The 12,892-nt window shown below is 41.4% G+C and overlaps 1 protein-coding gene across 1 annotated transcript in view; it reads left to right on the top strand.

Moving 5' to 3' along the window:
* WRN (WRN RecQ like helicase) overlaps positions 1-12,892 on the top strand; it is a 248,909-nt gene that overhangs the window by 162,220 nt on the left and 73,797 nt on the right. Inside the window, exon 24 of the mRNA XM_073598473.1 lies at positions 12,281-12,451. Coding sequence (XP_073454574.1) covers positions 12,281-12,451 — 171 coding nt within the window. The remainder of the gene's footprint in view (positions 1-12,280; positions 12,452-12,892) is intronic.

Below are 12,892 nucleotides of genomic sequence, written 5' to 3'. Positions count from 1 at the left end.
ATCACCTACACTTCCAGTGCACCCACTGTTTGCAGTCTGCCTTTATGGAATTCCAAAATGAAGCCATTTCTAAGACGTCTACAATCCTCTGCTCAAGCTTTCAGGTGCTTACTCCTCTGGGGTCTGTTCCTGTCACAAAATATTCAGCAATCTTCTGGAGCTGCACCCCACTTTCAAAGGGTAAAATTTAATGATCATTATTTTTTCTTAGAATTTAATACTTAATGGTGTACTAATTTTATACTTCACAGTTGCTGGTTTTGAACCCCAGATACAGAGGTATCTTTGATTTAGTTAGCCAGAATCCAGTCTCTGCAGTGGTAACTTTGTTACAGAGACTGCTGGCTTGTCATTCTTTTGATCAAGACCTTTGTGATGGGCGACTTTATTGGATCTGAAATTGGTTCTCTAGGCACTTCAGAAACCACTTTGTGAACCTAATAGGGATACTCCCCTTTCCACTGTTACTCACAAGGTTGTGTTTCTTGTTGCCGTCAAGTCTATTAAGCAAATGTCTTAGATCACAGTTTAGCTGGATTAGTCTTAAACAAGGACAAAGTGGTGTTGAGTCCCAGAATGTTCTTCTTTTCTACAATAGTTTCTTCCTTTCACCTCAACCAGGACATCGTTATCCTTCTCTCTGCAACCAGTTTATCAGAGAGAGATCTTCTTCCATTGCTTGGATATAGTTTGGGCTGCGAGAGTTTACCTCGTAATCACAGCTTCTTTCATAAAGACTAATAATTGTCATTCATGATGGTCTCCTTAAGGGTGAATCAGCTTCTTATACCAATGTTTCTCTGTAGCTTTAGGCTATTTCCTGCTTTGAATGTGTTAACGCGTTTTTCAAGCTTCATAAGACTTCATCTGATCCCAACTTCAGGCGTAAGTTCCTTTTAATTGACTCTTTGAGATGCATGCAATCCCCAGGTCCTTTGGTATTTTGTGAGCCTGTTAGCGTTTTGTTTGCTGTTGCCCGCCCCTCAATTGAACAAGACTTTCTGCGTCCTTGAGTGTACAAGAAAGAAAATAGGATTTTAACAATTACTGTAAATTCTTTTTCTTGGAGTTACTTGAATGACATAGGTCCCACCTCTCTGTGTTCACGATAAAGCTTTTGGTACTACTTAGCCACAAAATTACATTTTGAGGCATTAAGGGAGGAGTTATCCGGGGATGGGCAAGAATTTTTTTTTGTCTGATCCTCCTGTAGGCAACTAAATAGTTCGACTGTACAAGGCTTCCAGTGTCCCTCAATAGACTTCAATAAAATTATTTTATATAAAGTACAAAAATCTTGTTTGACAGTGCTGTCTTATAGAGAGTCCTTGGCCCTATAAAAGCTATATTTCCAGCAACCTATAGCTTACACAGGACTGTCCTTTTACTCCTGGTTGCTGATTGGAATAATAAAAAGAAGGTACGTATATGCTACTGTGGAGCCCCTGCTTGAAAAAAAGCACAGGTGCACTTTAAGGATTTTGAGATAGTGGAACTAAAGCGGTAAATATATTATTAGCCGCTTAGCGACCGCCCCACACAGATATACTGCAGCAGGGTGGCCGCTCTGTGTCACATCACGTACCTAGTACGTGACCTGACACTTTTGGGTCTGTGGCACGCACGTGGGCCCCCCGGGACACGCTGCTGCTGTGATTGGACACAGCAGGAGCCAATAAGCAGGTCCGCCTGGACCCACCGATCGTTCCGGAGATCAGCAGAAAGGCGGTCTGCCTGTGAACAAGGAAGATCACCCATTCTTTGAGAAGGGAAGACCGAGATCTTGTGTTTCTGCTAAGTAGGAACACCGATCTCTGTCTTTCCACAGTAAATGCACGCCCCTAGGGAACGCTGTTAACCCTTTGATCGCCCCTGATGTCAACCCCTTCCCTGCCAGAGTCTTTAGTACAGTGGCAGTGTATTTTTTTTTTTAGCACTGATCACTGTATTGGTGTCCCTGGTCCCAAAAAAAGTGTCAGTGTCAGATTTGTCCGCCACAATTTCACAGTCCCGCTAAAAATCGCTGATTGCCTCCATTACTAGTAAAAAATAAATAAATAAAAAAATTACAAAAAACTATCTAATAGTTGTAGACGCTATAACTTTTGCGCAAACCAATCAAACCAATCAATATAAGGTTATTGGAATTTTTTTTAACAAAAATATGTAGCAGAATACATATTGACCTAAATTTATGAAGAAATTCGATTTTTTTTTTTTGGAGGGGGGGGGGGTATGTTTTAAAGCAGAAAGTAAAAAAAAAATTTTTTTTTTTTTTTTTTTTTTTTTTTCAAAATTGTCGTTTTTTTTTTTTTTATGTTTATAGCGCAAAAAATAAAAACCGTAGAGGTGATCAAATACCACCAAAAGAAAGCTCTGCGTGGAAAAAAAAAGAACATAAATTTGATTTGGTCAGTTAAAGTAATGCAATGCCATATCGCAAAAAATGGCCTTGTCATGGGGGGGGGGGGGTGTAAACCTTCCAGAACTGAAATGGTTAGTCAGGTCTGCATCTGCCCCTAATATACTGGATCATGTTGTAAAGCAGCCCTCAACATCCACTCTGAATATGATTGCTGCTAAGCCCCCCTACTCATACTACCCTTTCTTCTGTTCATTAAAGAAACTATGACTGACACATGAGACTTTCTCAAATAGCAACAACCATGACAGAGCTAAGACCTAGAATGTCGAGTCTTCTCAGAAGAAAATTTTTTTTACTAACAACAAAGGTACCTGCAAATACCTTGTGGTTTCTGCTCATAGCCTTGTGTTTGATAAAATTAGGCAAATGTGACAGGTTCACTTTAAGGTGTACACAGATAGTTTCATTTTGTAGATATGTTTGATACTACAAACAAATCTAAGTAAAACTTTTTGGCTTTTATGATCACTTTCTATCAATTTTGTAAGGTTGAATCAAACAGGAAGAAATTACCATCTGCAAAAAAATTTTATTTTTTCACAGGCGTATAACCTAGAATTTTTTATTTTTTCAATTCTGTCTTTTGCAAGTTGGAGAGTTGACTGACTGACTGACTACCTCTAAATAATATATATTTGAAATTTCTGAATTTCAGTACAATTTGGTAAACTGCTCTTGTGTGTGATAGAGTTGAAAGAAAACAATCCTAAATGCAATCAAAACTTCTTTTTGAATGAAGCAATATCAACAGTATAGATGCATAAATGACTAGAATAGGCCTTAAAATCAACGTTTCCAAAATACACTATGGCCCATTCGCACTGCATTTTCGTGTGCATAACTGACTCATGCTGGTGTATGTTTCAACATGTGCTGCAATGTGTTATTAACACGAATTGCAGTGCTTTATTTTTTTATTTCTTTACTTTACATCTCAATGTATTGTAAAATGCCACAGAATGTTGTGATGTGTTACAAAAATGCAACATATTCTACCTCTTTTCAGCATATGGGTTGGTGCGAACTGAAACAATAGGACATAAGACAAATTGCCTGGTCTTTTCCAGAAACTGTGTTCAGCAATGCAGTTGATGTAAATGGGCCCTAAATTGTTAATTGGAGTCTGATGCACTGTTCCTTTTGTCCTCCTTCCTTCTTGAAAAGATATACCCAAGAACAAAAATGAACTACACTGCTTACCAGTCATTAATATGGTGGCTGCATTCGTTGTTTTCTTTTTTCTGGCTAAGAATATTTTCTGCAATTACAGAAAAATTCCTGTTGATCTTGCTAAAAATCTGGTGGTTTTGTAACAACTTGTCCACTAAACCCAAAACCTAAACAATTTTGTCATCTTTTCCACCTATCTTTTGTGAACTACAGTGCAACTGCCCTACCTGTAATGGAGGTGAGGGGGCAAAGTGTTTGTAGTTTAAATCAGGAAAGTAGCTTAGTGTCATAACACTGCTCCTCCATAAGTTCAGGAGTGATTATTGCCATCCAAGGACAGGAGGTGTTGAATTCAGCTGTTAGGAAAATGTTTGAAAGTACTGCAGAGGTCAGTTACTTTTTCCTGGTGCATCATGGCAGCATAAAATGGGTTGTGACTCTGCCCCCACAACCTGATAGAACTGGTTAACTATAAATCAAAGACAGACCCGGCTCACAGCTTTCTCTTTTTTTTCCTCACTTGATCAGGACTGGAATTGCGCGGTATCCCTTACCATTTGTCGCCCCAGCCAGGTTAAGCCTCTCCTGGGTGGAAGTCCTTCCTGTACAGTCTCTAAATTAGCTATATGGTTGGAGCCACATTCTGGTGGTGCAGGCTTGTCAAAGAAAGCTTTAACCACTTCCCGCCCGCCGGCCGTCAAATAACGGCTGGGCGGCACGGCTCTCGTTCTGGGTGGATGTCATATGATAGCCCTCCAAAACGAACGCTCTCACGCTCCTGTGGGGGTGCGCATTGCAGCGATCGGTGGTGCGGTGTGTCAGTCTGACACACCGCTACACTGATCTCGGTAAAGAGCCTCTGATGGAGGCTCTTAAACACGTGATCAGCTGTGTCCAATCATGGCTGATTACGATGTAAACAGGAAGAGCCGTTGATCGGCTTTTCCTCACTCGCGTCTTGGATGTGAGTAGAGAAGAGCCGATAGGCTGCTCTCCTGACAGGGCGGGGGTCTGTGCTGATTGTTTATCAGCGCAGCCCCCCCTCTGATGCCCACCCAGGACCACCAGGATGCCGCCAGGACCACCAGGGATGCCACCACACAGACCACCAGGGAAAAGCCAATCAGTGCCCAGGTAGCTGCCAATCAGTGCCCACTCCCAATGCCTGCCAGTGCCATCAGTGATGCCTATAAATGCCATCTATCAGTGCCACGTATCAGTGCCCAGCAGTGCCGCCTATCAGTGCCACCCATAAGTACCCATCAGTGCAGCCTTTCAGTGCCCATCAGTGTTGCCTATCCGTGCCACCCATGAGTGGCCATCTGTGCCGCCTATCAATGCCCATCAGTGCTGCATATCAGTGCCCATCGTCTGTGCCACCTCATTGGTGCCACCTCATCAGTGCCCATCAGTGAAGGAGAAAATTTACTTATTTAGAAAATTTTATAACAAACAAAAGAAAAACTTTTTTTTTTTTTGTTTTTCAAAATTTTAGGTGTTTTTTTTATTTAGCAAAAAATGAAAAAAACACAGAGGTGATCAAATACCACCAAAAGGAAGCTCTATTTGTGGAAACAAAATGATAAAAATTCGTTTGGGTACAGTGTAGCATGACCGCGCAATTGTCATTTAAACAGCGACAGCGCTGAAAGCTGAAAATTGGCTTGGGCAGGAAGTGGGTGCTTGGGCAGGACGGGGGGAGAGAGCCTGCTTGAAATGTAATAATTTGTTAGCAGTGAAGTGGAGGGATACACAGAATGTTTTTGTTCTGTCCTCCCTTCACGCAGATAGGACTGTCCAAATTCCTACAGCGACTGGTGTTGTGGAGAAACCCCTCTCTGTCCACGAATACAACCTTAACATGAGAGGGGTGGACCTCAATGACCAGTTGTTGGCGCTGTACCTATTTGCCCATAGGGACAGACGCTGGTACAAAAAAAGTGTCTGTATATTTATTCCAATTGGCTCTGCTGAATGCTTATGTGCTATACAAAGCTTCAGGACAGGATCCTTCCTTAAATTCCAGTAAGCGATGATTACAGATCTTCTGTTTCCAGACGGTGCTGTGGCCCACCTTCCCAACGCAAATGCAGTGAGCCGGCTGCATAAGGGGTATTTTCTGTATGTCCTGCCTGGTACCCCTACCCAAAGAAATCCCCAAAGAAGATGTCATGTCTGCAGAAAACACGGATTTAGGCGTGACACCCGCTTTTACTGGCCTGACCGACCTGGTCTCTGCATCGGTGACTGTTTCAAACACTACCACACACTAGTGGAGTATTAGCATAGGGTACAGCATTGCACAGTCCTAGGGCACGCTTACACAGGGTCTCAAAAGATGAGATGGCCATCACATTAAAAAAAAAAAACAAAACGCATTCCTGTCCTCCTGTACTCACGCGCAAGGGCAAATGCGGTTAGGTCAAGGGCAGTAATTTTAGCAGTAGACCTCCTCTGTAAATCTAAAGTGGTAACCTGTAAAGGATTTTAAAGGCTTTTAAAAATGTATACAGTTTGTAACCGCTGCACGTTTGTGCGCAATTTTAAAGCATGTCGTGTTTGGTATCCATGTACTCGGCATAAGATCATCTTGTTTTAGTGCATTAAAATTAAAAAGAAGTGTTTGGGGTTTTTTTCAAAAAAATTGCGTTTGCAAAATCGCTGCGCAAATACTGTGTGAAAAAAATTGAAACACCCACCATTTTAATCTGTAGGGCCTTTGCTTTAAAAAAATATATAATGTTTGGGAGTTCAAAGTAATTTTCTAGCAAAAAAATATATATATTTTCATGTAAACAAAAAGTGTCAGAAAGGCCTTTGCCTTCAAGTGGTTAGAAGAGTGGCTGATTTGTGACATAAACTTCTAATGTTGTGCATAAAATGCCAGAACAGTTCAAACCCCCCCCCCCCCCCCCCCCAATGACCCCTTTTTGGAAAGTAGACACCCCAAGGTATTTGCTGAGAGGCATGTCGAGTCCATGGAATAGTTTATATTTTGCCACAAGTTTCGGGAACATTACAAACTCTTTTTTTTTTTTTTTTTTGCACAAAGTTGTCACTAATGTTATAGTGCTCAAACATGTCATGGGCATATGTTGACTACCCCCCCCCCCCCAAAAAAAATACATTCTCCTGAGTACCTGGATGCCACATGTGTGAGACTTTTTTGGGAGCCTAGCTCTGTACAGGACCTCGAAAACCAATCACCCTACCTATCACAGTTTCGGAGGCCATGAAATGTCAAGATGGCACAAACCCCCCCAAATGACACCATTTTGGAAAGTAGACACTTCAAGCTAGTTGCTGAGAGGCATGTTGTGTCCATGGAATATTTTATATTTTGCCACAAGTTTCGGGAATTAAAAAAAAAAAAAAATGTTTACACAAAGTTGTCACTAAATGATATATTGTTCAATTATGGCATGGTTATATGTGGGAAAATAAAAACACCACACCAGCGCTAAATAATGGAGACCTGTGGAGCAATCAAAAAGGGGAGGGTTCCACACCCAGTGCAGCTGGAAAGAAACCATAACTGATAGAAACTGATCTGATAAGTAGAACACAAAAAAATCCAGCGCTCCAAGGGTTAAAGAAAACAGTCCACAACACTTGAAAAATTGTTATGTAGAATAATGTATCAGTCTAATCAAAGTAGCAGCTGATAAAAGACAGTCCTGTTCACTCACAGAGTAAAATAAAAACAAAAGAAGCTTACATGGTCACTAGCCATCCACAGAGCAACAAGGAGCTGTGTTAAGTTCCCAGCAGAAACGTTCTCCCAGAATGAAAAAAAGGGGAGAAGGAAGGTGGGTGGATCAACAAAAAGGCATCCTCCTGAGTCCCTGCCAGATTAAGCTGTGATTCCAGGCGAAACTACTCACCCTTGTGTAGAACGGGACCCAGCGTTTCGAGCAGTAGACTCTGTAGCCTTGTGTAGTGCATAAGATGGACTGGAGCTCCATCTCACAAGGGTCAGCGACGTCAGACCCACTGAGACACTGACTCGGGAAGGGGGAAGCCCAGCAGCGCTGCGTTGGATCAGCTGTTGAATAACTCCTCCACACCGGGTAGTCCAATACTGATGTATAAGTTGATGAACACTCCTAGGCCCCTTTCACACGGGACGGATCCGTGTTGATCCGCCCCGTGTTTATCCGCTGCTCAGCGGGGATCGCTCCGCTTTCCCCAGCTGAGCAGGCAGATGACAGGGCGGGACCCGCACACTGTGCAGGGACCGCCCTGTCAGATCTCCGCTCTCCCCTATGGGGGATCGGAGGAACACGGACCGTCTGTCCGTGTTCCTCCGATCCGCTCTGCAGACGGATAGAAAAATAGGATTTTCTTCCGTCCGCAGAATCGGACGAGAGCGGAGGCGGACGACATCGGGTGTTAGCGGATGTACATCCGCTGACACCCGCTATCCCATAGGGATGCATGTATGTCCGTATTTCATCCGAAAACGGATGGATGAAATACGGACATACGGTCCGCATGTGTGAAAGGGGCCTTACACATACGGTGTCCTCCAATGTTTTAGCTGCTACTGTGGGAATGCTGGGGAGTCTGACCTGACAGGCTGAGATGGCTGTCTGAGCTCTTGATGTTTGCCAAAGGTGGATGTCCCAAGGGATAGTAATAAATGAAACGTGGTGACTAGTCCAAGAAGCTATATTAATGTTGCCTTGACAACGCTTTTTGCGTTCCAGCGCTTTGTCACAGCCAGGAAAAAAGGCAACTACAGACTGTTTAAATCACATGTGGAATTACATCCCAAAATACATTGTGCTGCTTCTCCTGAGTACGGGGATACCTCATGTGTGAGACTTTTTGAGAGCCTAGCCGCGTACAGGACCCCGAAAACCAAGCGCCGCCTTTAATTTTACACCTTTCTAAAGGCGTAAAATTGTGATTTTACTGCTCAGTACCTATCACAGTTACGGAGGCCCTGAAATGTCCAGATGGCACAAAACCCCCCCAAATGACCCCATTTTGGAAAGTAGACACCCCAAGGTATTTGCTAAGAGGCATGGTGAGTATTTTGCAGCTCATTTGTTGTTGAAAATGAAGAAAAAAAAGAAAAAAATTTTTTTTTCTCTTTTTTCAATTTTCAAAACTATGTGACAAAGCGAGAGATCTGCAAAATACTCAACATGCCTTTCAGCAAATAGCTTGGGGTGTCTACTTTCCAAAATGGGGTGATTTGTGCTATCTGGGCATTTCATGGCCTCTGAAACTGTGATAGGCAGTGAGGAGTGAAATCAAAAATTTACGCCCTTAGAAAGCCTGAGGGCAGTGATTGGTTTTTGGGGTCCTGTACACGACAAGACTGCCAAAAAGTCCCACACATGTGGTATCCCCATACTCATGAGAAGCAGCAGAATGTGTTTCGGGGTGTAATTCCACAATATAACCATGCCATGCTTAAAAAATATATCATTTAGTGACAACTTTGTGTAAAAAGAAAAATATATATATTTTTTTCTGAAACTTGTGGCAAAATATAAAATATTCCATGGACTCAACATGCCTCTCAGCAAATAGCTTGGGGTGTCTACTTTTCAAAATGGTGTCATTTGGGGGGGAGGGGGGGTTTGTACTGCCCTGCCATTTTAGCACCTCAAGAATTGAGTTAGGCAGTCATAAACTAAAAGCTGTGTAAATTACAGAAAATGTACCCTAGTTTGTAGACGCTTTAACTTTTGCGCAAACCAATAAATATACGCTTATTGACATTTTTTTTACCATAGACATGTGGCTGAATACATTTTGGCCTAAATGTATGACTAAAATTGAGTTTATTGGATTTTTTTATAACAAAAAGTCGTAAATATCTATCTTTTTTTTTTTTTTTTTCCAAAATTTTCGGTCTTTTTCCGTTTACATCGCAAAAAATAAGAATCGCAGAGGCAATCAAATACCATGAAAAGAAAGCTCTATTTGTGGGAAAGATGCAAATTTTGTTTGTGTATAGCATTGCAAGACCGCGCAATTGCCAGTTAAAGCAGCTCAGTGCCAAATTGTAAAAAGTGCTTTGGTCATTGAGCAGCCAAATCTTCTGTCAATTGTCTCATGATTTGCACAGATACTGCAACTTTTGCATATCTAAACAATACAGTGGCTCTTTTAAAATCATTTTTGTTTTTGATTCACCTGTCCTTTTGCATTATGTAAAAAAGTTGGTATAAATTGTCTTTGCATTATTTGCAATATATAAATCTTTAAAAAGCCATTTAAAATACTTTACCAGACGAAATGATTATTTTTGTTTTTCATACACCTGTACATTTTATCCCTCATGATAACTAGATGCAGATGGGGTTTCAGGCAGTCCCAAAATAGATCACAGGAGGGGATCAGGTTTCGTCTATTATATGAAAAACTAGTCAGTCTGGTGAAGTGTAAGTTCTCCTGGGAACTTTCGAATTAGGAAGTTGTCATTGATGAAATTTTATACTGCCTTTGTTACGATGAAAGATAGAGATCTCCAGAAAGGAAACCTCTAAAGTAAAAAAAAAGAAAAAAAAAAAAAAAAAGAAATAGGTGGTTTGCTGTGTCTATTCACATTTAATGAGATGTTTCTCAAATCAGTCTGCAAAGGCAGCAATCATAACTGATTTGTAGTTTCAATGTTTTCTGCTTTTAATGCTAAGATATCACTTTCATTTAATTATTAGTCAGTGTTCCTGTTAATAAACCACCAATTGTTAGTGTACAGTTTAGATCAAAACACAGTATAAGGGCCTATTCAGATGCAAAATCAGCTGCTTTAAAAGCGCAACTAATATACAGTATGTGAACTTCCCCAGGTACTTGAACTGATTTTAAAGCATAAATGAAAGCCTCTGTTCATCTGTAAAGAGAAATGGAGCTATCTGTCAAAAACGGCATTGGTTGGTGCAGGCTTAGATGCTGGTGATCTAAAAGAAACTGCTCTCATGCTTTTTTTTTTTTTTTAACCATTAAAGGATAAGCTCACTTTAAAAAAAAATAAATGAATTTTTTTTCTTTCAGGTAACGGTAAGACGCAATGAACTACCACAGCACCATGGTAGTTCATTTTGTTTATGTGAGTTATTTTGAGGGGACAGCAAATTTTACAGTGCTGTACATTCATTACTTTACATTGTAGCAAAGTGTAATTTCTTCAGTGTTGTCACATGAAAATATATAATAAAATATATTTACAAAAATGTCAGGGGTGTACTCACTTTTGCAAGATGCTGTATATAACTTTAAGCATAATCCAAGTCTCAAATTGCATGTCTTTTTCCAAGTCAACCTTCCAAATATGTCTCTACTAGAGATGGGTCAACAGTTCAAGCTGAGCAAAAGTTTGGCGCGAACATTGCCTGTTCACCCGTTCAGGGAACACCCGAATTTGTTTGCCCGCCAACTGCCCCAAAATGCGCTGCATAGTGCATAGCTGGTTGTTAAGAAGCGGGCTGGGAAGCCAGCCACTGCATCCTTAACAGCAGATGAGTCATCAGTTCTCAATGGGCTTCCTCACTGACAGCAAAAAAAAAAAAAAAAACGTTGCCGGCAGTAGAAAAAAGTGAAAAAAATTGGCGCCCATGTGAATGAGTATTGTACCCCTACTCATTCACCAAAAGAAAGTTCAATAATAGACAGGAGGCAGTTTTTGACAATTCCTTTATTTAAAAAAAAAAAAATGTCCCCTGATGTAGATCCATTCGGTGGCTAGCCTTCGTTGCGTGCAGAGCATTTTTTTTTTTTCGGGTCTGGCTTTGCGGCGGGTGTGATGATTGACGATGGATCTACATCTACATGTTTTTTTTTTTATACCCCCTACTCATTCACATTGGGAAGGGGGTGGAATCTGGAGCCCCCATAGTCAAGGGTTGTCGGGAAGAGGCCCTTTGTCATGGGAACAAGGTGCTTTGAGGTGGGGGGGCTTGCTCGTCCACCCCCTTTCCTGACCTGCCGGGCTGCATGTTAGCATAAGGGTCTGGTATGGACTTGGGGGAGGGGTACCCCCATGCCCCCTTTTTTTTAATCTTTTTGTATTGCTGGAAATGGTATTGTTTTGCCGGCAATTTAAATGTTTTCTTTTATAAATGTCAGATTTGCTGCAGCAGGTTCTAAATACAGTACAGATGTGCCACTTTACAGGCAGACTACGGAGACCCCCAGGGATACCCTTTAAAACAGTTACTAAAAGGTTAAAATGTAAAAAAACAGCATGAATTAACGTCTGTACTACACCAGATTGCTCTTTGCCGATGTCTTCTTTATACTCAATCCACTTTACCCTGTCAGACATGTGAGCACACAAATCCAATATGGCTAACAGGGAGGTTGCTCCAAGACTCACTACAACTCACAGCCCCAATATCATAAGCAGCTATATACACTCAGGTAGACTTACAGACTCGGACAGCGTGAATGGACTCTTCTCAACATGTTTCGTCCACTGGACATTATTTAGGGATACATTGTTTCTGCTTAAAAACCATGTGTCTAAATGTATTCCTATGATTCTAAATAGGGATATCAGCTTCCTAATCCATGAGCACCGTGTCTTCTTAGATCCATCCATAAGTGTTGATTATAAATATGCTGTAAACTTTTTTTTAGTTACACACTTGATAACCAGGCATAAGATGTTTTCTTCATTGTAAGTCCCATGTTTTTTTTTTTTTTTTTTTTTTTTTGCAATCATAGGCTTCTCAGCGTTTACCAGACAGATATCGCCGCCATCCTCTGTTTGGTAAGGGAAAATCTTGCACTGAGGTTTTCTGGAAGGCTTTGGCACGGCTATTGATCACTGAAGGCTATCTCCAAGAGTCCACCGGTCACACCAAGTTTGCAACTACATGTGGTCTTACAAACAAGGTAAAACTTTAAAGGAGAAATGTCACTTTTTTTTTTTTTTTTTTTTTTTTACAGTATGCAGTTCTGGATGGGATCCATTGTCTAAGGTGCCCTGTAACACTAGCTATAATGTGAAACAGTCCTCCCCTTTTGACGCATGACTGCCTGGCACCACAGCTAGCAGGTAGATGACTGTATTGATAGCAAGCGCTTGTCCCTGGCACTGGCAAGAGGAATGAAGAGGGAGGTGAGGCACATCAGCCGCTCCTCTCTCTGCATTCCTCATGCTGGAGCTTGCCACCAGCTCGACTTATATTATTGTACTGGATCAGGGAGCAAATGCTTCCAGCTTAGTTCTGCCCTGGTTTAGAGATCAAATCACTACTGATAGGAAGGAAGTAATTGGGGATCCTTCTACGAGCATTCTGCTTTCCAAAACTGCATGTTTGAGGGGATGTTCAG

This window comes from Aquarana catesbeiana, linkage group LG01 (genome assembly GCF_042186555.1).
Source record: "Aquarana catesbeiana isolate 2022-GZ linkage group LG01, ASM4218655v1, whole genome shotgun sequence".
Taxonomy (NCBI): domain Eukaryota; kingdom Metazoa; phylum Chordata; class Amphibia; order Anura; family Ranidae; genus Aquarana; species Aquarana catesbeiana.
The sequence above is the reverse complement of the archived record's forward strand: the minus strand, read 5'-3'. Positions and strand labels throughout refer to the sequence as shown.